The 27,535-nt window shown below is 42.7% G+C and overlaps 1 protein-coding gene across 1 annotated transcript; it reads right to left on the reverse strand.

Annotated features, from left to right (window-relative positions):
- Nucleotides 1-170: 170 nt before the first annotated feature.
- tgfbr2 (transforming growth factor beta receptor 2) lies at nucleotides 171-25,375 on the reverse strand. Its single transcript, XM_023959793.1, has 7 exons — nucleotides 25,085-25,375; nucleotides 20,865-21,009; nucleotides 18,458-18,648; nucleotides 10,786-11,567; nucleotides 8,828-8,969; nucleotides 2,764-2,888; nucleotides 171-1,175 (listed from the first exon to the last, which is right to left on the reverse strand). The coding sequence occupies exons 1-7, from the start codon at nucleotides 25,155-25,157 to the stop codon at nucleotides 1,011-1,013; spliced, it is 1,623 nt and encodes a 540-aa protein (XP_023815561.1). The 5' UTR covers nucleotides 25,158-25,375; the 3' UTR covers nucleotides 171-1,010.
- Nucleotides 25,376-27,535: the final 2,160 nt, after the last annotated feature.

The raw sequence follows: 27,535 nt of genomic DNA on the forward strand, positions 1-27,535 counted from the left end.
ATCAAATATAATTCTTAAAATATCAATGTTTGCATAAAAATAATGCCCCCCCCCCCCACCCCCTCAAACGACACTAAAAATATGCGTTTACGTTCACCTGTGAAGCAAAACGCCGGCGTCCAGATAAAACAAAACCAACAACAACAAAAATGATTTATAAGAGCTCAAAGTAAAAGAGAAGTAATGATTTTAATATTGAATTGACATTTTGATACAAAAACATTTCTGCAGATCATTTCTTAGAGCGTGTGGCTCTGAAAAACAACCAAAACATGAAAATCGGCTTTTTGAACATGGGTTTAAACATTTAGCTTCACTAACCAGACTTTAGTTACAGATGCGAGTCCTCTATTGACAAACACACCCACACACACAAACCCACACCCACACACACACACACACACACCCACACACACGCACACACACACACACACTATTGTATACTGTTTCCTTTCAGGCTGACCTCTGTCCGTTTGCAGCCCTTTATAGTCCGATTTCCCAGCAGCTCCTGAACTGGTTTTGCTTTTTTCAGCTCACAGGTTCTCTGGAGCCGGTTCTTCAACCTTCAACCAACAACCTGTCAGACCAAAGCGAGCCTCTAAACATCCGGCGAGGGCCACGTCACAGATATAAAGGCGTTTGATGCTCGGCTCCCTTCTGCATCCCAGTAAAAAACATAAGCACACTTTTTTTTATTGTTTTTAAACTTCCAAAACCTGAACTCTGAGCGGAAACAGAAGACGATGGCTATACAGAAACTGGTGTGCATCGATATTCATAAAGTGCAAATAGCATTTGGTTAAAAAGCTTTATAACATGATTTCCCTTTGTGTGTCCATCATCCTGATCCTCCGGGTTCCGCTGGGAGATCCTCCTAAGCTTCCAGTTTGTTCCGGTGTGATACACGTCCCCCCCAACCAAACAATCAGCCCACTGGAATTCTGGCCGTCCCCCGTCTGCTTGTTTGTAATGCCTCGGGTGCCCCCATGGGGGTAGTGTTGTTCCCGCCCTCACTTCTCGTCCTCGGGGATCTTCACCTCCGTGTCGGAGCACTCGGACAGCTTGTCCAGGTACTCGATGTCGTTGAAGCGCTCGGCGACGCAGTGCGCCGTGAGCCGGGCCTCCGGGTCGTGGTCCCAGCACTCCTCTATGGAGGCGCACACCGTCTGGATGCCCTGCGGGGTCAGGACAGCGGTCGGTACAAATCTCTGTTGCCCACGTTGAACAGAGGAGGTCTAAGAGGGACTGATAACCGCTTCATCAAAGAGAAGAGGGTTTTAAGATCATGTTTGAAAATCTCTGAAGGATTTGGTTTTAGCTGGTGGGAGTGCTGATTTTGTAGAAGATGGGGGGGTTCAAATGGTATCTTTATAGATTTTCAAATACCTTTATATAAAACTGTCAGAAAAGAAACTGAGATCGCCTCTAGGGTCACCTGGAGCCGGCTAGTGAATCTGAGTGCTGTTGCCGCTCCAAAACAGCAGAGGGGAGAGGCTAGGCTCATCGCCGTGGCGATTGGCTGCACTTGCACTGCACAAGTAGTTACATTAATGCTTGTGCCATTTTTTAGCTACGTTCTAATTTTAGGGCAGATCAATACACAGACCAAAACTGAATCGATACAGAATTAATTTGAAATAAAGTTCCAACCATAGACATTTTCTGTAGCTATGGCAACCTGCCCTGCTAAATGGTTTTTGTCTGAGATCTTTCAGCCTCCTTGCTCTGACCACATTTCTTCTGACTGTTGCAGGAACTACGCAACTTTGACCCAAAAACTGCCTTCAAATAAACGCCATCCTTTGGGTCGGAGTCTGAAACCCAATGAACCTTCATTTATGTTATTTATGAGAGCAGATCCAAACCATATATGGACCGGGTCATGCAAGCCAGAGGTCCTCTGACTGTTGATCACAGATCATTTGTCTCTTTGCTTTGTTTTTGATGTTTTTGGGTTCATGGGTCACTTTGTGAATGGGGAGTTTTCAGGAGGACAAGAGTCGGCTTGTTTGGGTCAGAACATTGACTGTAAGTGAGAACTGGACTGAGCATGTGTGATGTCATCCATTCAAAATGGGTCACTTCTGGCCCCAACCAAATGAAGTCAATTCAGTCGCCATTTTTTCGCGATACAGACGCCGCCATGTTGGAGCCAGATGACATCCGTAAGCAGCGATCGGTCCGAGTCAGTCTGAGTCAACGTTTCTACGGCAACCAGTCTCACTAATCAGGAGTGAGCTTGTTGGAAGGCCACACCCCTACCACTTGTACACCAAATCTGTCAATCATTGTAAAAGTTAGAGGTGGAGGGGGGCATTTTCTGTTTGAAGTCTATGGGATTTTGGCTTCTTGGAGCCAGCAGGTACTTCCTGTTTGGAACACCAGAGGGGAGGGGTCACTCAGTCCAGTTCCGAGATACAGTTCAGTGAAGAATTCTCACCTGTCAGAAGCAGCAGCCTGGTGCAAACCAAACAGTTGAAAACGTTTTATGAATCTTTTCTGACGCAGTTTCAGAAACCTGCTTCACTTCCTGTATGCTAACGTTGTACCGACTATGACAAAATATTTATCATTCTTAGTGGTAAACTTCACCCATGTTTGTCACACTAAGCAAAGTTGATTAGAAACTATTTTTATTTCAATTATTTAAGCTAATACGTTTTCTTTGCACTAAATTCAACTAAACCTGAAGATTTCTGCCTCCAAATAATCAAAAATAGCCAACTAAAGTAGAACTGAAGTAGCCTGAAATTGGCTTCTTACGGTGTGGCTGGTCCAGCTGCTGGGGATCTCAGGTCTTCCTTTGTCCCTCAGAACACTGTCCTTCATGCTCTCCACACACGGATGCTCCCCCATGTTCCCGAACGGCGGCTCGTACTCTTTCACCTCTGTGAGGGAACACAAAACAAACCAGAGCGGATCACTTCATGTCCTCATCAAAGCTGGGATCTCTGGCTTCAGCGCAGCTCCGTCTGAACCTGGAGACAGAGACGGCTGTGTGGAGTTCAGAGCCGGAACGCACGCCGCCAACTCAAAGGGGCCGCCGGGGTCTGTGAGTCAACACTGCAGCTCGCCACAAACAGCTCAAGACGTCGCGTTGCTGAGATGCTCATATATACACCAACAAAGATTCTAGATTTCAGGTTAAAAGACCCGGCTTAGTGCAGGCGGCGTTAATCTAAAAACTGGCTTTAAAAAAACTCTTCCAAAAGGCCGCCAACCCGCCTGAAAGGGTCTGCAGGATAGGGGGGCGGGGCTTTAAAAAAACACCAAACTTAACAGGGAAAAGATCCCAGCAGGGATTGGAAGCGGAAACCTTTGTACGGTGAGCCGACTGTGCAAGCTCCCTTCACACAACACCAAAACAAACATTTTATTTTTAGGAGACTGGAGGTCCAACAAAAACTTAATGAGACATGTTTTCTGGGAATTCCTGAAGTAATTGGCCTGCTCACTTTTGTGGCGCTAACCAGCACACTGATGTAAAAGGGAAGTGACTGTTAGAAGCTCCCAGACTTGAACTGCAGGGTTCTGGTGGTGGTGGGAGTCTAACTCAAGAGACTTCTCTGCAAACAGAGATCTTCTGCTTTGGCTTAATCAAAGCAGAAGCCAAGAATCAGTGAATATTCCCATTTTTCTCCCAGAGTTCCGAGTGTTTTCCACAAATCTGCCTTTGTGAGCCGTCAGACAACGAGCTTGTGTGTTCGCTCCAAAACCAGCAGTTCCTCAACGTATGAATCACTCCACTCAGCACTCCGGAGAGTAAATAACTGCAGTCACATTCCAGGATGGAAAGACTGACCAGTCTTAACACGTTCAGAGCCTTGGCGGTCGCGCCGCAGCAGGACCTTCACCATCAAGACCAGTGAGACAGCGATCGGAGCTCTGCAAGTAAAAGCAGCAACGTCAGCAGTAAGAAAAACAGGGAAGTGAAGCGTGACATGACAAAAAGTGCTCCACATTTCAGTTTTGATCTCCGTACTTTGCCTCATTTCCTGGGCTTGACTGTCAGACGTCCAGTCTGTCTTCTGATGCTTCTTTCACATCGGCCTCGTTCAAGTGACAACTTCCAATATGAAGTCTACGTAAATGTGTGTTTAGGCTTCTCCGTTTGATACTCTCATGTCACACACCCCTACACAAGTTTCTAAGACTGTTTTGGGGCTCCATGTACAAAACACGCGACCATTGAACACAGGCTGAAAGTTAAACCAGTTGAACTTTGATCAATCGGGGACTCAGATGTGATAGTGGCGTATGGTGACAGGGCTCGTACGGATACCTAAAGGCCGAGTCACACAGCTGTTTCCACGTATGGAACTCATCCATGTGTGATATACGTCATTCATTAATGTTTGTGCGTTCGTCATTCATCAATGTGCGCAGATGTCCGTTGAGGGTTTTTGGCCGACGGGTCTTTGCGGGAATTTGGTTTTGAACTGTTCAAAATTTTTGGTAGATTGAAAATAACGCAGTTTATGCGTATTTATGTAGTTGATACACAATTATTTCGCAAATCTTACGCAATTGTGTGTGATTTTTGTGAGATGCATATGTAAATTTGTGGGTTTCCACGAACGTTTCACGTATGTCTAACAGACTGAACCACCGATGTATAACTTTCATATCACGTATATCACATTACAATTATGTAGTTGAAACATGAATCCCTAATAGAGTGCATGTGAACAGCGCAATAATCACGCACGGTTCATATTCTACATTGACTCTTTGCATGGTTTATTAGTAATCTTTATTTATATAGCACTTTTCTCAGAGAGCGACTCACAAAGTGCTTCACAATGTTAAAACAATAAAAAACCAATAGCGATACCCAATAAAACGCACACAGGCATATAAGCAAACAAACAGGTAAAAGTGTACACAAGTAAAAGTCAGCTAAAAGCTCTCCTAAACAAAATGTCTTAACTTGAGCTTTAAAACACTCGACTGAGTCAATCTGGCGCAGAGACAGGGGGAGGTCATTCCAAAGTCGGGGAGCGACTGCCTGAAAGGCACCGAGGTTTCCCTTAGTTTTAAAATTAGTCATATATTAGGACTCCTGTGGTATTAACGTGGTTCATTCGCGATTCATCTGTGAAAATTTCACATAAAGACCACAACTTTTCTCACCTTTTCCACGTAGATTCACATATGACCAGTTTTCATCAGTGCAATATTGCAAAATGTACAAAGTGGCTGTGTGACACGGCCTTAAAGGGACACCATGAAAATGAAACCTACCATTTTGGTGTGTGTGGTAGATGTATCGTGGCAGCCTATATCCACCTGTAGGGGCAGTTGTTACTAGGGCATAGACGAGTGACCACCAACGATGTGGCCTTAACTGAGAAGGAGGGTCAAAGAGCAGGGACTTTATGTTCTTTATTATTTAATGTTTATTATACAATCCTAGTATGAAGCCCATTGAGACGACTATTGTTGTAATATCGGGCTATAGAAATAAAATTGAATTGAATGAACCAACAAAACACTTTAAAGCCAAATTTCCTTTTTTTTTCTTCAAAACTTTTGCTTCATAAGCAACGCAGGAAGTCGGATGGGAGCGGAGATAAATTAGTAATGTGATCGCTGGAACATCGTCTGTTTTTGGAAGTCTTGGCTAATCCCCCCCCAGCTGGTTTTCATTAGTCTGCGGTGGCTGACACTTGTTTTGTGTTGTGAAAGTCATGCAGTACAGATGTATGCACATTTATGACACATTAGCAGAGCTTACTTTAGGACATATGGCAGTCACTAAGCCTGCCATTAACTGTGCTTGTGCCGGTCTTTACCACCTGTTAAAGACGCTCATCAAACCACACCGGGGGCAGACGTTTCACCCCCAAACCCCCCCTCCCCATCAGGTGACTGGAGCTGTCCCCGAAGGAGCCGTATGGCAGGAAACCTCCCCGGCGCTGGCAGACATCTATACATACCACATGTCTGGCTATGAAGGAATTGATGGTCTGACATCTGGAGAGCAGCTGCCCCAACTTTTCCTCCAGCTCTCCCTCTGGGGGCATGCAGGCATTTCTTCCCTCTGCAGCTCCACATTCTAACACCGCTCCGCTATTATCCCCCCTTTCACTGCGCCCCACCCGGCCGAGGAACGCCACCGAAGCCTTTCCAAGCCCAAAATCCGGCCCGGCTAAATTATACAGGAGAGACATATAGAGAAACAGAGGCAGAGATAAAAAGACCAGAGCCTCCGATCCGGCGTCTCCGCACGGATCTTCCCGCCTTGAAGATGAGAACAAAAGGAAGTCTCGGCTCACGGCTCTGTCTGCGAACGAGGGGTGTCTTAGTGCCTGGCAGCTCTCACATCACACCCCCAGGAGTTATGAGGACCGTGTGACTGAATCCATGCATCAAACCAGACGAGACCAGGAGAAGGCCCAGTCAGTCCAGTGATGCGTCACGCGTGACTCACTGATCTCTGCAACAACACTCAAAAAAAACAAGCTGAAAGCCGCTCGTCTTCAGTCTCAGCCCTTTTTCCCTCATATGGGCAGCTTATCTTTCCAGCTTCCTCACACCCGCTGAGGTGGACGACGGCTGAGAGACGCCGTCACCTTGTTTTAGTCTGAACCAACGACAGACTTCACCCGTCTGTCCGTCCGGACAGATCTCTGGATGGCGACACCCAGAAGAGCAGAGAGACTTCTATTTAGAGTCCGGAGGAGGGACGGGGTTCCCCTCTCCAAGGAAATCTACACCATTCTGTCCTCTGTCCGCTTGAGAAGCTGGACAGCTGTCGATTAGGTTTTGCTCCGGCAGGACACTAAATCCCCGCTGCTTCGCCTCGCAAGAAAAAGACAAAGACGAGGGGAAAGACGCAGAAAGCGACAGGATTAGACGCAGGAAATTAATCTTAGAAGTCAAAATAAGCACGAAGAGAAAGAATATAATTTCACACGACTGAAAAGAGGAAGCAGCTAAAGACGTCACAAACTTTCAGTGAAACTCATCTAACGATAACTTATCCTCACGATCCGGAAAGGTTTTCCTATAAAATGAGGTTTTCGCTTTCACATTAAAGATCCACGCCGATGAAAATGGTATTTAATGAAGCTTAAAATTGCATTTCTAAGTATTTCTTTATTCAAATTGTTGCAGATTAGGAGGAAACAAAAAAATGCAGTTTGAAAAAGATCGTATTTGTGACATAGAAAATATGCTGGGCGGGGCCACAAGCTCCCTGCTCCGCCCCCATTCTGATGCAGACAAATAGACCCGTGAACGCCTTTGTTTTCCTCGTCTGAGCTGGAATCTGGATCTAAACTGTACGGCTGGACAGCTCCGATATTGCTCACCATTTCTGTTGCACCGCTAATGTTAAGTTTACAGTGAAAACAGATTGATGATGGGAAATGGGGACGGGCTTACTCTGCAACAACAGTCCCACCACTTATAGGCAAATTTCTGCTGCTGATCTGCAGAAACTGTCCCAGAAAACAACACAGGCTTTTACATTTTGGCTAAAAACGGCTTCATCACAGTTAAAAAACACCGGGATTGCTTTAAAAAAATGATTGGAGTGGGCCTTTAAAGCACTGAGTTCTGAACAAAACAGGACATAGACTATTTTCCTTTCAGAAGGAAGAGGGGCCGTGGGTCACATGGAAATGTTTTGGTTTTTTTTACCCTCGGAAAACTCTGAGTAAAAAACCTCCTGGAGGAGACAGAGCAGGAAAAACAGCATTTCGTGCCCAAACGCAGCACTGACAGGCCTGACGGCGGCAGCAGAAACAGAGTAGGAGCAAAACAAGCTTCACAAACCAGAATTTTTGACACCATTTGATCTGGTTAGGATTCATCAGAGGTGGATAGATTGTTGTTTCCACCAAATTCATTGATACCTTTGCTGATTTTCTGCTTTTAAAAGAATATTCCTGCTTATAGTGGGGGGGGGGACGGACATGTCTGCTTTGGTCACACTCGTGTTTTAGCATTTACAAAACCAAAGACTTCCTGGTTTGCAAGAAATGATCCTTCGAAGAGATTAGAGGAGTTTAATAAAGCAGAAAATGAGCTGCTGGATTTATTGTAAACTTTGAAACTAATCTTTTTAGAATATTTATGTTAAGAAAACATATAAGGATAACATTTCAAATCGTGCTGCATTACAGAATCAAGCAAAAGGTGAAAACCGGCCGATTGTGTTGATCTTTTTTGTGATTAAAGTCTTGTCTTTCCCTAAACTACCCTGTCAGATAAATATTGTTTAGCATCCATTAAAGGTTGGTTGGAACGGCGGCGCCCTGGACGTCGCTCACATTAAAGCTGCAAATATTTTGGTCAAGTTGGGGAGGTTTGGATGTTCAGAAACCCTGTTGGGAAAGGATTTGGCAGCAGAGCAAAAGCTGCTGCCAAATCCTTCGTCTGCAGTTTGCCTTCTCGGCCGCTGCGCCGTGTTTACGCAGCGTTCTCAACAAACAGCAGAGACGTGAAGGAAGGGAAAGGCTTTTATGGATTCATAAACGCAGTCTTCCTGAGGGTGACGTCTGCAGGTGATGCTTTACGACGCTGCGTGGGAACGCCGGCCGTAAACCTGAGAATCTGTTCAGCATTAAATCAGAATCACTTTTGTGATGCAAGTTTGTCTTGAGGTTAAATAGTAACAATAACCTGCAATTCTTTGTGGTTAAACCCACTGGAAGCATTAGTAAAAGGAGCTAAATTTGGTTGCAGGGTGAGAAGTTTTTAACTAACTCAGCTGAGAAGAAGATGATGCAACTTCTAGTTTTTTCCCATGACATCATGTTGTCGTAAAATAAAGCGTTTTGTTTTTTTTCCCTCCTGCTGATCCTGTCCGTCGCCTTACCTCCGATCGAGCTGCATCTGGAGATGAGCTCCCACAGAACCAGAGCCATGGAATAAACATCCGCTTGTTTGAAGGACTCGATGTTTTCCAGGTTGATCCTGGACTCCAACACCTCGGGGGCCATGTACCTGGCCGTTCCCACCTGAGGAAAAGAGGGCATAACGGCGCCATGAGGTCACCTCGTCGTGGTTTTGGGGAGGAACAACAGACTTCAGTTGAACATTTTAACCACTATTTATGAGTGAAATACAAAGCCGATGGTAAAAATTTCGACACACCAAGTACTTGGTAAAAATGAATTTTTGGGCAAAGTGAACAACCCCAAAAATGATGATGACATCACAGCGAGAAAACAGCCAATAAAACAAATAACTAAATCTTTTATGGAGATCAGAACACATTTAAAACCCCACAAATGAAACCAAAACAACAAAAATGTTAGTTTTACTGTTTGTAGATTTTAGCAAGGTGAGCTTGTGAAAGTGGCGTTCCCCTTTGCTCGCATAATTGTTACCGGAACTTTGTGAAAAATGTAATACAAGAATTGTTGTCTTAAGATGAATGAAACGATATAAAAAACAAAATGACCATATTAGGAATGTGGCCGTGGTTGACAAAAAACTTCAGTTGCCGAGGAAATCCAAAAATGTACTTTTGCCGATTTTTCTAATGATGACATCGACCTGTTCGTCCCCCCCAGGCAACCAAAACATAAAATAGTTGCTATGGAGATAAAACCAACAGAAAAGCCGCTACTTTGAAAAAGTGTGCCAGAGGAAGAGGACGGGGCAGCGTGAGTGGCGAGTAGCAGAGGGGGGCATAGAGGGCAGGGGGGTTAGCGGGCCAAACACTGCAGCTTTAATTTTTTGTTATATTTTATTCTGCTGCGTTTTTGATTTGAAAAGAATGAAAGAAGCTTTCTGGATGCAAGCATGTGTAGTTTATGAAGCTCTACTGGGAATAGAGTGGTAATACTTTTGGTAACTTTATTTTTTATTTATAATGAATATTCAAAAAAATGTAATTTAGTGACCGATAACTTCAGAATTTTCTGCCCAAACTGTCTCAAAAGCGCTTCTATGTGGTCGGATATAGAACAAAATGCAATTAGGTCTTAATCTGTAATACGTTTAGTAGAAAAAACAAAGACGCTTTTCCTCATATTTCTTGGATGGAAGCCTTTTTTTTTTTTTATTGGACCGCCAACTTCTGTCATACCAGATTATCCGCCAATCTTAACGTATTTCAGTATGTACCTTATTTGGACGACCACAAATTCAATGGCGCCAATCATTTCGTGTAACTCCTTAGCATTTTCCTATAATGCAAATTAGATGGTTGTGGTCGTCAACTTTGAAATGTTACAACCGCTCAATATATCAACCCAGCCTTTCCGACTTTTAAGCAATACCTCCTTAATAAGTGATAATTTGGCTCAACACGTTTGGTATTATCTGGCCCATAGATGCCATTGCCTTCAGCCTAACATCTCTAAAATTGCTTTAGCTACAGCGCCCAAATTTGATGTGTGTGTAGCTTTTGGGGTCTTGCAAAAACTACACTTTTAGCTCCACCCTGTGGTTACTTATGGAGGATTTTTTCTTATTTTCTTATGGAGTGTTAATTGTATCTCCTGAACGGTAAGTTTTAGAGACATTCTTTTTTCTCATTCATTGAAACTTCCTGAGTCATTCAAATTGAAAGGTCCACCCAGTTCCCTATGACATCATCAGCAGCCAACTTGCATATTTACCAAAACATTCTTTTTGCTCCTCATTCAGCGTGCTAGGAGCAGCAGCGTTTCAGCGATTATTAAAACCATTGCTGTCAGCAAGTGAACTGCACGCAAAAGTCAGCATAAGTCAGCAGGGATGCAACCCAACTGCAATTCCTTTAAAGGAATTGCAGTTGGGTTGCATCCCTGCTGACTTATGCGTTTGAGGTTCAGAGCGGCTCACCTGCCCACTGTTGGCCAACTCGTCCACGGACAGGGAGTTGTCCAGCCGAAGAGCGAGGCCGAAGTCGCAGATGCAGCAGGTCAAGTCCTTTTTCAAAAGGATGTTGGAGCTCTTAATGTCTCTATGGGCGATGGGCACCTTGGGGCGGCCGCAGGTCGTCTGGTCGCTGTGGAGGTGTGCCACTCCCCACGACAGCGAGCTCCCCATTATCAGAAGGTCGTGCCAGCTGATGACGTGACGGACCAGGTACTCCTGGAGGTTTCCAAGCGGATGGTAAGCTGTGATGAGCCAGTACTGTCTCTGCACTTTCCTTTCCTCCGCTGTCAGGAAGTGAAGCACGTTTTCATGCCTCAGATCTGCGTCCGAGAAGATGTCCTTCTCGTTCTTCCAAGAGGCGTACTCGTCGCACGGGAAGATCTTGATGGCGACCGTCTCAAAGCCTTGCTCTTCCCGCACGGACGAGCCTTGCTTCAGCTTGGCTTTGTAAACCTCAGCAAAGCGGCCCTTCCCGACGAGGACGTCCAGCTCGATGGGCAGCAGCTCCATGTTGTGGTTGAGGTTGTTGGCGAGCGTGGAGCTGCTGTCCGAACCCTCGTTGTCTAACACGATGGGACGGGCATCGCTGCAGTCCAGGGGAGAACACTTCTTGCACCCGTGGTGTGCTTGGTGCTTGCGGAAGACGCGGTAACAGTAGAAGGAGGCGACGACGAGGACGGCCATGACCAGAAGAGGCATCAGGCTAACCAGGACCACAGCCACCACGTGGTGGTCCGGGGAGAAGTCTAGAGGAAGTCAAAGATTTCACAGGTCAATAAGTGTCGGAGCCGAGCAATGATACAAAGAAGAACCCACAACATTAAAGAGTTCCACAACAAATAATCCCCTCTTGTCTACACACAAACAAAAAACTGGTCAATTCAGGAGACAATGACTCTAAAATTCTTTTAAAGTCCCTCTATGGTCATTTTTGATCGATTGTAAAAGTTTTCCCAGTGGTCTTTGAATTATGATTATGTCGTTTTTAGCCAAAATAAAACCAACTGTGTCGTTTTCTACCACCGGCAGAGGTCCATGAGAACCCTGCCCCCTTCCCCCCACCTATCCATTTACACACTTTCCAACAAAAATGCAACAAAAATCCAACAGAAATGGCCAGTGCTAACTGGCCGTATGGTTTTGAACCAGATTTTAGCTCAGACGAGGAAAACAAAGACGTTTATTTGTCTGACAGAGGATGCATCAGAATGAAACAGAAAGCTTGTGGCCACGCCTAGCGTATTTTCTACATCAAAAATATGATATTTTTCAAACTGCAATACTTTGTCTGCTCCTGATTCACAATGATTTGAATAAAATGCCACTAGAATATGTTAAAACACCATTTTCATTAGAATAGGTCTTTAAAAGAACATTTACTAATTCTGTAAATATCAGCATTGTATACACATGTCGTTTCTTGATGTTGTTTTTCTTTTCTTGTGTTTATAGACACCCAAACAGAAACAGACTTTTTTTTTCTCAGAAGGAAGCCGATCTGGATGACCGGTTTTGAGAATTTAAAATTATATATAAGTTTTTCTTTAAGTAAAAGTAAAAGACATCCAAGAAAAGCCTCTTTGGGTTTGGAGAACAGAAGACGGATCAAACATTAACAAAAGAGAAGAGAGAGCTGTTATGCAGCTAACCTCAAAACTTGTAACTTATAAACTCTTGTGGGTGTCACTGCATTCCTGTCCGAGGGTGGAAGATTAGCAGTTAACCAAAAAGAAAAACTCCTCTGTGTCATATTAATGAATGAAAAACAGCGTTTATTACATTGACAGTTTAACGAGGTTTCGGGAAGTGTCACGGAGGATAGGAGGCTCCTAAAGCTAATGGACATTTAAGTTTCAGACTCCCATAAAAACGTTTGTCTGCTACAAACAAACAGAGAACTAAAGTCCTGCAAATATTTAGTCCACTTTAAATCATAGTGGTTAATGCTGAGTCTTTTGAAAATGTAGCTTGTAATTGACATTTTGAAGTTGTATGTTAGATGCAAGTCAGGTTAAAGATGTACTACGCATTTATGTTTATGTTAAAAAACATAAACGACAGTGGAGAGGACCGGCTTTGGTTCCTTTAATTTGAGACCTCTTTGACATCAACAGACTCTCTCTGGAAGGACTTTGGACGTCTTTTTTTACAGACAGAAATGTAGTCTTAAAGAATTTACCGTTTAAAATGTTCATGGAGGACTTTCAAAGTCCTACAAAAGTGTTCTTTTTCATATATTCATATACACAAACTATAACGTTTTGCTTTCTTCCTGTTCTAGATTTACCGAAGATGTCAGAAATAAAGATGTTTATCAGCTCCTTCAAGAACAATCATTTCTTCAGTTTCATCTGTGTTTAATTCTCACCTGAATAACAAAAAAGTCAATGAAAGGTTTGGAGGAGGTTTCACCGCCTATCAGAAAGCATCTGCTCCTCTCAGACATGAGGAGATGGAGGTCTACGAACCAATTAAAATAAAAATAAAGATGTACAGACTCCTCTCTGTACCATATGTTCTTTTCGTGCCCTCGTTTGAATGTATATTGGAGGACAATCTTTGGCACAATGTATGGTGTATTTAATACCGATTTAAAACCAAATCCATTAACAGCCCTTTTTGGGGTTTTGGAAGACTAAGCTGTTTTAGAATACTCCCGGAACGCCGTGCTATCCCCCCGTCTCCTTCACACTGGCTACAGGATATCATGTCCTTCTTAAAACTGGAGAAAATTAGGTATTCACTCAAAAAGTCTCTCGACACATTTGAAGATTTGTAGGGTCCCTTTTTGAGAACATCTCCAGCTCTTTAGTAGTACGAGGCGAGCTGTTAGCAGCTTAGCTGCATGTGGTAGCATACAATGCAGGTCACAGCGCGATGGAGTGATAGTATGGCTATGGCAGTGGCAGGGATTGGTATGGGGTATTTTGTTTATTTCATTTATTATTCTTACTTTTTTTTTTTTGCTTTATTATAAACACCTCTTTCAGTAATTTTTCTTTCAGAACTCTATAATGCAGCAGGATTGTGTTTTGTATAATGTAAAACTAAAAAAGAAGACATGGGTTAAAAAAATAATAATAAAGAGAGGAAAAGAGTGATTTTTGTCTTTCACATCGGACCCTCAGATAAAAAGGAACATACGTATGAGATAAATATCTTCCTGTAGAGAGCAGTGATGTCTTTAGGACAGAAACAGAACTCTCCTTGTGGAATGTCTATAGGAATAAGAGATCCAGAAAAAAACAAAAAAAAAGCTGTCTGGACCACAAACTGAAAAATTCCTCCAAGAACTGACCCAGTTAACCACACATTGTGTCCCTTTAAAGCAGAAGGCCCATGCTTGTAATTTAGGAGGTAGTGTGTGTCTGAAAGCTCCAACGTCTTTGGCAAACATTGACGCCTCATGACTGCTGTGTTTAGTTTTTGAAGCTGCAGTCGTAAAGGAGCATTTATTAAAAAGCCTGTCACCCAAATGAACAGAGTCAAGGAAAAAACACCAAGTACAACACAGTTCAATTCAAATGTTTTCCAGGTTTTTTTTTTTTACACACAAGGATCAGATCATTCCATTGGGTTGTGAATTCAACAAGCCGGCTTAGAGGAGAAACACGAGAAGATGGTGAATGTAGAAGTCATTCGGTGTACTTCCCTGTAAAGCCCTCTGCTTCTCTCACTGTTTCTAAACAGGAAACCACATGTCTAGCATCCTCCACAGGGCCCCTCGCCAGATAGCTTGTTTTGATTTTTGTGGAGTGAGAAGCTGCAGTTCGTTTGACAACAAACCTGTCGCTGAAGCCCATAGACTAGGGAAAAACAGGACTTTTAAAAAATAGGTTTTGAATTTTTAAGTTAAAGGTTCAATGAATCCTTTAAACTTGTGACTCTAGGATTTGGTGCAGCATCATACAGTAAAAGCGAACTAACGTTGAAGTTTAAGGATTTGTTACAAAATGAGGGAAATTGTTCGTTCTGAAGGCTTTGGTCTCAACATTTGTGGAAGCAACATCCCATGATTGAAATTTATTTAGATGCTAACAAAGTATGATTTAAAGGAGACAACATAATTTCTCATTCCCAAGGATGTTAATGCCACAGCAGTGGATGCAGTTTACTTTTTCATGGACATAATTGTATCTCCGAAGGTTTTGTAGTGGGTGAATTATTCAATACCGTTTTCCTCAGAGATTCTTTGACATTTCTCTTCTTTTAACCCTTTAATACCAGCATTAGCTCCTTTGAGCTATGAAGTACCGTCTCTCTTTAACCGTTTACCTATTTAACGGAATTCCAACGGATTCTGAAAAGGAGGAGACAACACTTTACTACTTCACTAACGTAAGAAGTGTTGCATAACTTTACTTCTTTCCTATCACAAAGTGTCTAATACTATTACTACTTCACTAACGTAAGTAATGTTGAATAACTTTATTACTTCAGTAATACTTTAGTCTTGTATAACTTTACTACCTTACTAAGTGTCTAATGCTTTTACTACTTTACGAATGTAAGTAGTGTTGTATACATTTTTCTCAGTAAAATGCGGAAAAGCTGCTTTTCTCCATTTTAGAATCCGCTGGAATTGCATAATGGCGTAAATGGTGAAAAAAAATTACTGTCATTTAAGAAATGTTTGTTTTGTTGTTCCTGACGACACCTCTGGTATTAAAGGGTTAAAGAACTGAACAGAGGTTTGTGGTTATGCTGCAGAAAGTGCTTTTTACTGACCAAGAAACTGACGATTAAAAAACTTTTGTTAGCATCTTAATGGTGCAGCCGAACTCCTAATTTGAAACATGTCTCACCTGAAAGTAGAAATATTCTAGAATTGTTTAGGGTTTCCTAACAGGCAGAGATGAGTACAGGGGTCCCTTTATTTATCGCATGAGTTACAATCTAAATATGGCCTGCGATAGACCAAATCTGCAAAGTACTCAGCTGTATCTTTTCAACAATTCTAGATGTTTTAAGGCTGTAAATCTCCTCGCTGCACATTTCCTACACTCTTCTCAGACAGACATGAACATTTTCACACTTTCCTCTCTTGTCTATACTGTTAAGGTCAACAGCCAATCAGGACGCAGAACACAATCTGCTTTAAAATAAAAAAATACAGTGAAACAGCAAAAGGTGAATCGTGTTATAGTGAGGGAACATAATGTGCTCAAGTACAAAGAACTTTACTCTAAAATATTACAATACTATTCAGGTAGAAAATAAAAAAAATAAAAAAAAATTAAACTTAATATTCAAGTGAGAACAAAATAATAACTGCCGTAGTAACATTTTACTATAATAGTGTCAATTCTGCTATTTCTGAATATATAAATATAATTTTGAAAGAAATTAAATAAAAACTTAAATTAAACAAAAAGGACTATTGCCTTTTTACTAATGAGTAGAACATCCAACACATACACAAAAAAACATGTTCTGTCATAAAACACCAGGTTTTTATCACTAATGTACTCCAAAGTAAAAAAATAGAAGGCTCTTTTTTTTTAAAGTGAAATCAGAGTGAGTATTTCATCACAGTGTCAGCGTGTTGGAACATGTTCCATCAGAAACAAAGACACCACCCCTTCTAGCAAAGTGTCTGCTAACTTTCCTCTGTCAAAAAAACAAACAGGCCAACTTTCACTTCTATTTTTAGGACCAAAGCTGACTACAAAAGATAACAGATTCTCTTCTGCATTAGATTATGTAGTGAAATTTGCTAAAGTACTTTTCAACAATAAAAGTTCACAGATTTTTGCCTTGAAAGGGTTTTGATTTCCCACAAAACCTAAAAAAACTGTTTTCTATAATCACTAGCCTACGACCCAAAAGTGCTGGTTTTGCTGCCTTCTGTTGCCATTTTTCAGGTTAGACACTGCAAAGTTGCAGAGACATCTGCGAGACTGCGTTTCCATGACGTGGTCTGCACACCACAGGCGCTTTCAATTTGGCAGCGCGCGCAGAGCCAGGTCTCGGAAATGTACTCCAGTGTTATTATTGCCGGGATGCTGTAGTCAAAATACAACCCATTCCAGGGACAATATTGTAACCGGAGTCTACAAGGCAGCGTCTCCAAAACCTGTTTGCCATCATGTATCTGGACGGCGTAGCGGCGCACACATGTTAGCATTCACACGTGACGTCAGAGCTGAGAGGAAGCGGTCAAGTCATATCAGAACTGCTCCACTTTTTAACACAAACAGCTGTTTTGGGTTTGCTGAGTGAGTTGGGGGGGGCCAGTCTCTTTAGTTTTGTAGTTTAACTCGTCTTATTGTGAAAGAGATGATGATTGTTCGGGAAAATGGTTTCCAGACTTCAGTGCTAAAGAGAGCTTCGCTTGTGCATTCACAGCTTCAGCTTTAATGCTTCTCAGGTAGTTTGTTTGCATCCACAGCAGAGAGCTGCTTTTAACCAGCTCAGAGAAAACCCTATTTCTTGTATTAAAGGCTGTACCTAACAGCCACTATGTACATTTAGCACATTCTGCACTTATGAAAAATGGTCATACGTCAATCTATGAAAAAAAAATGAGAAAAGTTGTTGTTCTTTACGTGAAATTTTCACAGATGTATCACAAAGGAACCACGATAAAACCACGGAAGGAGTACGAATAAACCACGCAAAAAACACGTAAATCAGCATAGAACATGATCCGTGCGGGATTATTGCGCTGTTTATACGCAATTTATTAGTATTTGTGCATCAATTATGTAATTTTAATTAGATTTTTGCGCTGCATACGCGATATAAAAGTTATACATCGGTGTTTCATGCGTGAAAAGTCTGCTAGAAATACGTTGTGGAAAGACACAAATTTACACCTCACAAAAATCATTAACAACTGCCTAAGATTTACTAATAAGTAAGGGTTAATGGCCGACGAAGTGTGCGTTATTACTTTTTAACGCACGCAGTGGAAGCCTGAACCGTCCGACGCGAAGCGGACTACATATAGTCCGTGTCGCGCAGCACCACCGCTGCAGTCAAGATTCGGGGATATATATATATGCTGATCGTCCCGATGGGTTGAATAAAGCATCAGTTCAGAAAGAAAGTTCACCTCTTACTGCTTGTTTTTGTCCAAATGATGAAGCAAAAGGTTGTTTTAAAGAAGCCGATGCAGTGATACAAAACATTTAAGCTAGGTGACCGGAACTTCTTTTTTCACCGTGCGGTTATCAGGTTTTAATGCACACCCAGCAGCCAATCAGAATAGAGTATTCAACCGGACCATGGTATAAATGCGTATAAACTACGTAAAATACATGTAAAAACTGCGTAATTCTCAACCAACCAAAACTTTTGAACAGCTCAAAACCGAATTCACGTCAAGACCCGTCGGCCAAAACCCCCGACAGACATCTGTTCAAATCGACGAATGACGAAGACAAGAAACACGTATGAATTACGTTTATCACGCATGTATCACGAAAGACCAAAATTTCATACGTGGAAATGAGACACGACCTTTAAGTGAAGTTAGGTGTATGGAATTAGTTGTATTTCCCCATTAAAAATAGTATTAGATTAACATATTTGCGGGACTTTAAAGGGATTTTCGGGTTTTGTAGATGACACAGTTCTTCTGCCTCGGCCAGAAAAACAAAAACAACAACAAGCAGCTGCCAAAAAAACTCACTTGTGGTGAAAAAGACGTCCATGTTGCACTCTTCCTCCGAGCAGGAACAGATGAAGAAGTCGGAGTTCATGCCGGAAACTGCTTTCATCTCGCATCGTTTGCCTTTGTAATCGTGCAGAGTCAGGCCGTAGAGTTTCTTAGCAGGGTCATGGCACAACGTCTCCAAAGTAACGTTGTCATCTTTCTTCCTCCTAAGAAATGGAAAACACAGCTTCAAGTTTAACGTGAAAGTAAAGCTCTTTCAGTGTTTTTTATGTGACGTTAAGCTCATGACGAAGACGATTTAAACGTCATCCAACACATCCAGCAAAAAAAAAAGTACATTTCTATAGAAATGTAACAAAGAAACCGTCGTCACGTCATTATCGGCCGGCTAACCTCCTGCTAATGTACACTCGTGGGCGTGGCCTTATGCCTCCTGCTGCCAAAAGAGCTGATGAAGATTTGTTTATGCACATGTTACATCAGGGGTCGGGAACCTTTTTGACCAAGAGAGCCATAAACGCCACATATTTTTAAATGTAATTTTGAAAGAGCCATACAATAATGTAGCGTCCCTTTCCCACACTGATGCACGGAGACTTAACCTCTTTTAAGGTTCTTTGTTCTGGTTACTGCAGACCGCAACAAACGCCGTAAAATTAATTTAGCAACTCCTTATTCTCGCCCGCCGAGACGAGACGAGAGCGCTTCTCCCAACTTTATATTCATTCCCCTGCTCCCGCTCCTGTCCTCCCATTTCCCTTATTCGGCCCATAGCTGAACCCCATTCGTCCAAACTACCTAACAACAGGCTGAGCGACAGAACAAAGGGCCAATCAGATCACTGCTTGATCGATGCGTTCCATGAACTCCAGAACTTTTAACGAGGCCCAACAGCCAAGTTAAACTCAGTCCGCGACAATATTTTTAAAACTAAAAATACAAATGAATGTGTGCATTTGATGTAATTTTAACACTTTTAAAGTACAATAAGTCATCGTTATGCTGTTGCTAATAAATGATTCGTGGTAGTTTTGCTGATGGTCTAGTCCGGTTGATACGTGGTGAGTTTCTGCTTCATGCAGGCGTTGAGACTTTAAACGTGATCTTAGGTCTGAATGTTCTGTAGATGTGAGACAGACTGATCACATGCAGACGGGGAGACAAACACACACTCACACGCTGCAGTGAGTGACGGGCAGCGGGGTTTACGTTTTTGCCATCCCTGCGCGATTCACCTGCTGCCCCCCCCCCCCCCCTTTCTCCCTCACACATCCCGTCCCCGCATCTGCGCGCTCTTTCTCAGAGACGGGAGCGCGCCGTTTTAGGCACGGCAATTCACAGGTTTCCGGGTGGTACAAACTCTGTGAAATAATAGATAATAGTAAACTGATAGTTTTTTCTCCAAGCACCGCTACTACTGCGCGCCTCTGGCATCGCATCGCGCCCTAGAAGGACTGGTCTAATGAAAAAAAAAGTATAATTAAAGATTTGTCTGCGAGCCACATGTGACCATCAAAAGAGCCATATATGGCTCGCGAGCCATAGGTTCCCGACCCCTGTGTTACATACTCAAAAACTCACGATAGTGTGTAGGCACCAACAAATTTTGGGGCATGGGGAACAACCCTCCTCCCAAGAGAAAACACCCCAAAAAAGATGACATCACAGTGGGAGAAGCCATCAAGAATACTGAACGGGATCAAAATCTCTTATAGTTTAAACTCCACCCACGAAATCAAAACACAAGTGGGAAAAAAAACGACTTTCACACATTTTCACAAACACGCCACCTACAGACTACAGCCACGCCAAAGTTTTGTTGACCTTTGACCTCGGGAAGGGGCCACCATCTTCGATCTATTGCCTCCTAACTACTCTAGCATCGTTGGGAAGCTACTTGGGGAAAAATCTTAGTTTTAAAGTTAGTCAATTTTTAATGGCATTGGCTTGGCGAGCTCACAAAAGTTGTTTTTATCTACTGTTCGCACATTTTATCCTGGAATATTGTGAAAATGTAGTCCATCAACCTTTGACTTGAACTAAACGAAACGATACAACACATGATATAGGTATAATAAGAAGGTGGCTGTGGTTAACAAAAAACTTCGGTTGCCAAGGAAATCCAAAAGTTTACTTTTGCCAATTATTGTAAAAGTTACATCAACCTCTTCATAATCCCAAGGCAACCAAAAAATCAAGTGGTTGCTGTGGAGATAAAACCAACAGAAAAACTGATATTTTGAAGAAAGCGTTTTTTTAAATTTTTTTTAATTAAATTTGTCACACGACCAGGGGGGCAGAGAGAGATGGAGAGAATGAGGGGCTAGTAGCAACCGCTAAGACAGTGGGGCAAGTCAAAGACGTGCGGCAAGGGCAACGCCGCTAGTGGCTTCAGTTGCGATTACTAGTGCTGACCACTTACCAAATGGTGACACACACGTCCTCTTCATGTTCACAGATGGCCGTTTTGTTACATTCCACCTTGCACATTCCCTCTCCCATGCAGCTGGTGGCCTCCACGTCACAAAACTTGCACAGAGCCCTTAGTTTAATTAAAAAATAGCTCTCTGGAACGACAGAGGAAAGTGAGAAAAGGATGAATGGTGAGGAGTTCACACAGAATCAGAACATGAAGCTTGCTCAGGGCCTCCAGACTCTTCATAAAGTTAAAAACCATTAAAGGTATGTTGCTTAAGGAAGTAAAAGTCTACCAGTACAGGAATTTACTTAGAAACAGAGGCAAGTATTAAAAAAAACACAAGAAAATGTGAGGTATTCCATCTGCGATGGGTGGATGCATTTTTCCTCTGAAGTCCTGCTTTGGTCTTGTTCAGACTTGACTTTGCCAGCAGGCACAGCCGTATCACCGAGACAGACTGGATTGTGTGATGAGCGCCTGTGGGTTCGATAATCACCACAGGAGACACTGCCAGACAGGCAGAAACAACAAATAGTTTTTGTGTTTGTGTGTGTGTGTGTGTGTGTGTGTGTGCGTGTCATCCTCAGACGTCTGCATCTCTGTCTACGAAGGCGCCAAACTTTAAAAACGGAGGGACGACGTGACGCTTTAGCCTTTGGACAGCCTGCACAACAGAGACACTCCTAAAGTTACCAGAGTACCTTAAACCGAAGCTTAGATATTTATCTTAAGCATCTGTTAATAATAAGTCAGGTAATAAATGAACTACAAAAACGTGAAGCAACCTTAAATAATAAAATGCTTTTATTTTTTTTTCTCTCGATCAAACTTGAACACATGTATAATCAGGATGAAACAAGTCGTATTAAAGTATGCGTGCGTGAATGTTAGTTGTATAATGTACATGTTGACATGTTTGTATGTGAACATTATTGGGGCCAACAGTTATGTTTGTAACATTTTAGTGTGTGTGTGGACAGGCCCCGCCCCTTTTAAACTTCCAGAAACTCGTTCCTTTATGTTCCTTTAACACCCCCCCCCGACATCCCTCTCTCCTCTTCTACTTCTTTTCTTTTCTGTCTACTCTAACAAAAAACTGTTACAAATATAATTACTATAAATAAAGTTTAGTCTAAATTACAAAAGGGGTTTATACAAATATACACCTCGTGTGTAAGAAGATTCATAACCCCATGTTGCAACAGTAAAATATGTCAAAAACAATTTTTTTTTTAATTCAAAAAAATTAAATGCTTGCCAAATTTTTAATCTATGTCGTCATATAATTTTTTCGGTACGTTGATGGACAAAATCTTATAGATCAATTGATAAATATAAATTGTAAAAAAAATGATGACTGGCATATTTAAAGCACATTAAAACATGACTTTGGTTTATTCAACTAAAGCGTCTCTAATTATATCCTGTTTACTTAATTGACCTGAAAAGTCTATCTTTATCATAAAAGTTGTTACTTTTATGTGTCAGAATTGTGTATCTTGTGGTATTTTGAACGTCAAACCGACTGCTGAGAACACAAACAAAGAAAAAGAAAAGTGTGAACTTTTCAATCTAAACGTTTGGACGGTGAAAACTTCAACAAACATGATGTAACTGAAGGTTTTCATCAACCACACGTTACTATGAGTATCACTGCGAGTACAGGTCGTGAGGCCTCCTGTAATGTCAACAGGAAGCCGTCACAGCAAACACCTGTCAGCTAAAGGTCTTTGATTTTTAAAGTGGGAGGAGTTTTCTCAAAGCCGACCAGCCGCTACAGGAGATCTGCCTCCTCTGAGGCCTTCACGGCAGTCTGTGCTCTTAAGCCGGCCCATCAATCACGCTGTCAGAGCCGTGCCTGCATGCAGGGTGGGGCTAAACCTGTGGCCTGTAATGTACGACACTCTGCGAGTGAAGAGCAGCGTGTTTTAAGGCCGTGTACGGGGGTTTACGTGCTCCCACCGGGTTCCCAAATTTAAAGACCACCCGAAAAGTACCACGAGCTGCAATCGCATAAAACGACCAGTGGAATCTAGTTGGTCCATTGTTATTGTATTTTTAGTACTTACAAAAAGGTCTGTGTTGATTGGTGGTTGGTCGAGTACATGCAACCAAAGGTTAAAAAGAAAGTTTCATTATTCTATTTCTAGCAATGGGAGTCAAGCAAGCTAAGGCTAAAAGCAATGTAAACAAACAAAAATAGATCTTTAAATAGTTTTAGCTGCTTTTACTAGCATGAAGTAACACAACAGTTCTGAATATAAACCTAAGAGTGTGTCCGAATACCTTCCCTACTCGCCATTTTGTAGTGCTGTCCGATTCTACAATTCCAAAATCAAGTGCAATAGAAAATTCCCAGTGTGCATCGATGCTCACTAGATCGGCGAATATAGACCACATTGCATTGCGTCGGAACGTTATTTGCCAAAAAAATGTATTTAGACGTGTTTTTTTTTAATAAACCATCGTTTTTATCTTCAGAAGGCGGTGGATTCATAAATGATTGTCGCAAAACGCTCCTATCAATGAGATAACTTTGTGAAATTGATGACGTCATATCCGCCGTTTAAAAAAAAAAAAAGAAGTTGTAAGCATGGTGTCCGAATTGTTTTTAAAATTCAGGGCACTACATAGTGCTTCCCTATTTCGTTTTTTAATAATTAAGGGTTAGGGTGGGAATTCGGACAGAACCTAAGACTATGTTTTTTAAGATAAAGATTGATGTGAAGATCCAGATGTTTATGCTGAAATGGTTTGTTAGAACAATGTTTGGAGTTTCTTCACATTTTATAGCCATAAAATACAAATATACTGTATTTTTCAGAGTATAAGTCGCGTTATTTTAAAATAGTTTAGTCAGCAATGGGACTACAACCACTAGGAGGCACTGTTTAACAGGTTTCGTTGACTTGTTGGTATGTATGGTATGTTTCTTTAGGAATAATTGTTTATATGATATAATATATAAGATTCTTTCTTTGTTTCATGAAACTAATTTTTTTCTTCTTTATTATGCTTTTTATTTTTAAGACTTACCCTCCAGAGCGACTTTATCGAGTTTACTGAGCTACATAGAGCGTTTTTCTTGTGATCTCTTTGGTTTTGGTCGAACTGTGGTCCAAGTGCGCTGGCTAAAGCCGCTAAAGACGTCTAGCAACTGCAGGTTTGAACCGTTTGCTGTGCGTGATGTCAAAAATGTCAATCTAGTCACCATTTCCTCGCCGTTCGACGTCGCCATGTTGGAGCCAGACATCGTCAGTAAGTCGTGATTGGTCTGAGTCGGTCTGAGTTTCTATGGAAACTAATCAGCAGTGAGCTTGTTGGAAGTCCATTCCCCCAGCAATTGAAAGCGGGAAATCTGTCAATCAAATGTTTTCAATGTTGGCCCCGCCTACTTTAAATGAGGCATCTGATTGGTCAGTTTATAACTTGACCTAGAGAAAAAATATCATGACAAAAAGCCTATGGGCACTTCCTGTTTGGAATGCCAGGGGGGAGAAGCTACTCAGTCCAGTTCTCATATACAGTCAATGGTTTGGACCCAAAGGACTTGGCCGACCCACCATGACTGACTCCGTAGCCCATCTTGGGCCCCTCCCAACCATGAAAATGCTCTGCACACCCACATGCTGATGGCATCCTGTTTCTGCGGAGAGGGGTGGGGGTCGCATATCTTGACGCAAAACTCTCAGGAAATCACGGACACGCTGTCTCCGAAAAAACAGACCCCCCCCCCCCCCTACACACACACACAAACAAAATAAAAAGAAAGATGGCCACCTAAAGCCCAGACTGAAGCTAGGTTATTCTAAAAAGCAGCAGTGTAGGTGATGGGAGGGGGGGGGCAGTAACGGTCTCCTTAGAGGAAGGAGCCCATGTCATTTGGGGGGGGGGGGGTATGCTGGTAATTGTCACCTGGCTCTAGGTTTAATTGTAGGGGGAGTGGCGGGGGGGGGGGGGGGGGACTAAAGCCACTTGGTGCCGATAAGACTGAGACAGGCGGATGAAGGTAAAGTTTTGGGGAGGGGGGCAGACCTGTCCCCAAAGGAGCAAAAATTTCAGAATAAAAGTCAGAGCATAAGTCAAAGCGGAGCCACAGGTGATTTCTGCGGGAGAGGAAGTACCGACGAAACGCTTTCAAACTACTAAAACACCTTCCCGGTTCCGTTTGGAGTTCCATAAACAGTCGCTCTAACACGTTTGGGTCTTAAAAGTCAACTCACCCGCCTCCGGGAGCAGAAAACTGCCGACCAGAACCGCCCCCCACCAAAAAACGGAAAGCTGAAGGGTCCCCATGTAGACTGCGCGCTCTTCCGCCCTCTCATGAACTCAGCCACGCTCTGGCGGCGCCGGGTTCGGGTTCGGGTCCGGGTCCGTCCGGTCCGCCTGCTGCTCCTACGACCGAGCTGCTGCTGGTCCTGCAGCAGATCAGAGTAAACACCGCGGGCGGGAGGCGCGCGGGCTGGACTTGCCCCGTAACTATGACTCAGAGCGCGAGCGCTTCTCATCAAACAGGAAATCTTCAGAGGGGCTGGACGCGTTTTTTCTTTTTTCTTTTCACCTCCTCCTCAGTCACGCTCATGTGGCTCACTACCATGTCATTAAATGGCTCAGAGTCAGCAGAGCAGGACTTGAAATAACATGTTCTAAAAGCGTTCCAGCCTGAGGAAGGACAAGGTTCTTCTGCAGAACCACAACCCTTCCAAGATGACCATTAAGAAACGAATGGAAGATATTTAAAGGACATCAACTAGAGGTCTACCAGCAGTGTTCTGAAAGCATACACATCTACCAGAAGTTTTCTAAACTGCGGATATTTTTAGATGTCTATTAGGCTAAATAACTTTAAAAAAACATTTACAGGATATAATCAACATTGTAATTTGACATTTAGTTTTATTTTGTTAAAAGGTCTCGGAAATCTGCATCAAAACAACCCCGCATTTAATTACATGTATGAACAGAACATTAATTCAGGGGAATCAGAACAATTTTGAAAACCCCAACTTGGGAGATTTTAAACTCACAAGAATCCCCTAAAAATAACAAAACAGTGACAAAACAGGGAGCAGCAACCTTTGGACCAGTACTTTGAACGGTCACCCTCACCAAAAGTGACCCACCATCAGATCGTTCTTTAGTATGGACCCACTCCAAAGTTACTGTGAATCAGGAGCAGACGGAAAGATGCAGTTTCAAAAAGAGCTTAGAAAATACGCCAATGCTCCACGCCATTCCACGAACGTCTTTGTTTTCCTCGTCTGAGCTGGAATCTGGATCAGAACCGAACGGCTGGATAGCTCCAATATTGCTCGACATTTTTCTTTTAAAGCTAATGTTAGTTTAGGGTTGTGACAGGCAGTAAGCTAGTGAGAGAGCATGTAAACGACAGGCGGGGCTCAACTAAATTTTCTAATTAATGCCTGCTGCTCTAAATAAACTATGTCCTGGAAAACAACACAAATTATTATGATTCTTACTAAAAAACGACAACTAGGGACGCTTTGAAAATAGATCACTAGATGATCAGAGTGAGACTTTAAACACTAAAAACCCCTCGAATAACAGTGCTGGTAGCAGCAGCAACAGCAGCCTGTGATAAATACATCAGAGCAAGTTTGAACAGTCATTTTCACCAAAGTTATCCTGCAGAGAAAAGCGGCTTTTCATTTTGATCGCATAAATGCTTAAAGAGTAACGACAGACTGAAGAGCGTGTGTAATCTAGATGTCCAGTGTTAAAGGGTTAAATACAGCATTTCGTTAACCCTCCTTGAGAAAAATGGGGGCTTGTTTACAACGCAAGACATGATGGGAGCACTACACGATAAGCTGTAGGAAGGTTGTCTGCAGGTATAAATGTGCAATCAGCCTCTGTGAATGGAGGCATAATGCGCATCTATAGCTGTAAACTTTTCAAGGCCATGGTTTACATATACATCTATGTACATAGACGTTCCGTTTTCGGGTAGGAAAGGATCATTTCCTCATTCTACTGCGATGAAACGGTGAAACTACTTCACCAGAAAAGAGAGGATTAGATGTTTTTATTGAAGACACTAAGAGGTTAAGTCTGCTAAACACACATAAATTACCCCTCTATTGCTGGGCAGTCCTGTTTTTGCCTCTGCGTGCTTGAGCTGTGATGTCAGGCTTCATTTCCGACCCCGTGACCCCGGAGCTCATAACTCCTCTCTCAGGGCCGCCTGCTTCCTTTACCTCCAGGCTGGCTGCGCTTCACCCAACAATCGCTGGTATTTTGGCTGCTCCTCTCCCCACAGATGGGTCTTTCTTTAAAGCAGGGCGACTGCTTCAGCAATCTGAACGCCTGTCCCACTCCACTAACCTCTGCGTTACTCCTGGCTCTGGCTCAGTGGGTGTGGACGGTTGTGTTTATGTCTGCGTTTGAGGCCGTTCAGCTCTGCAAAGCGGGAACCGAGCCACAAGGTGGAGACCCGGCAGCACCGTGAGCCCGAAACTGACCTCAGCGCACGTGAGGGTCAAAACATCCTGCTCTCTGACCGCACACGCCCAAACCCACCTCCTCCGTTAAAAACATGGAACTTTACAGCTCCAGCTCCACAGGAAAACTCACACAGAGCTTTGTCCAAACATGAGCTTTTTCTGGACTAACTTCATGTGACCTTGTTGCTTCCAACTTCCTCTCCTACACAA

Source organism: Oryzias latipes, chromosome 11 (assembly GCF_002234675.1).
Source record: "Oryzias latipes chromosome 11, ASM223467v1".
NCBI classification, from domain to species: Eukaryota; Metazoa; Chordata; class Actinopteri; order Beloniformes; family Adrianichthyidae; genus Oryzias; species Oryzias latipes.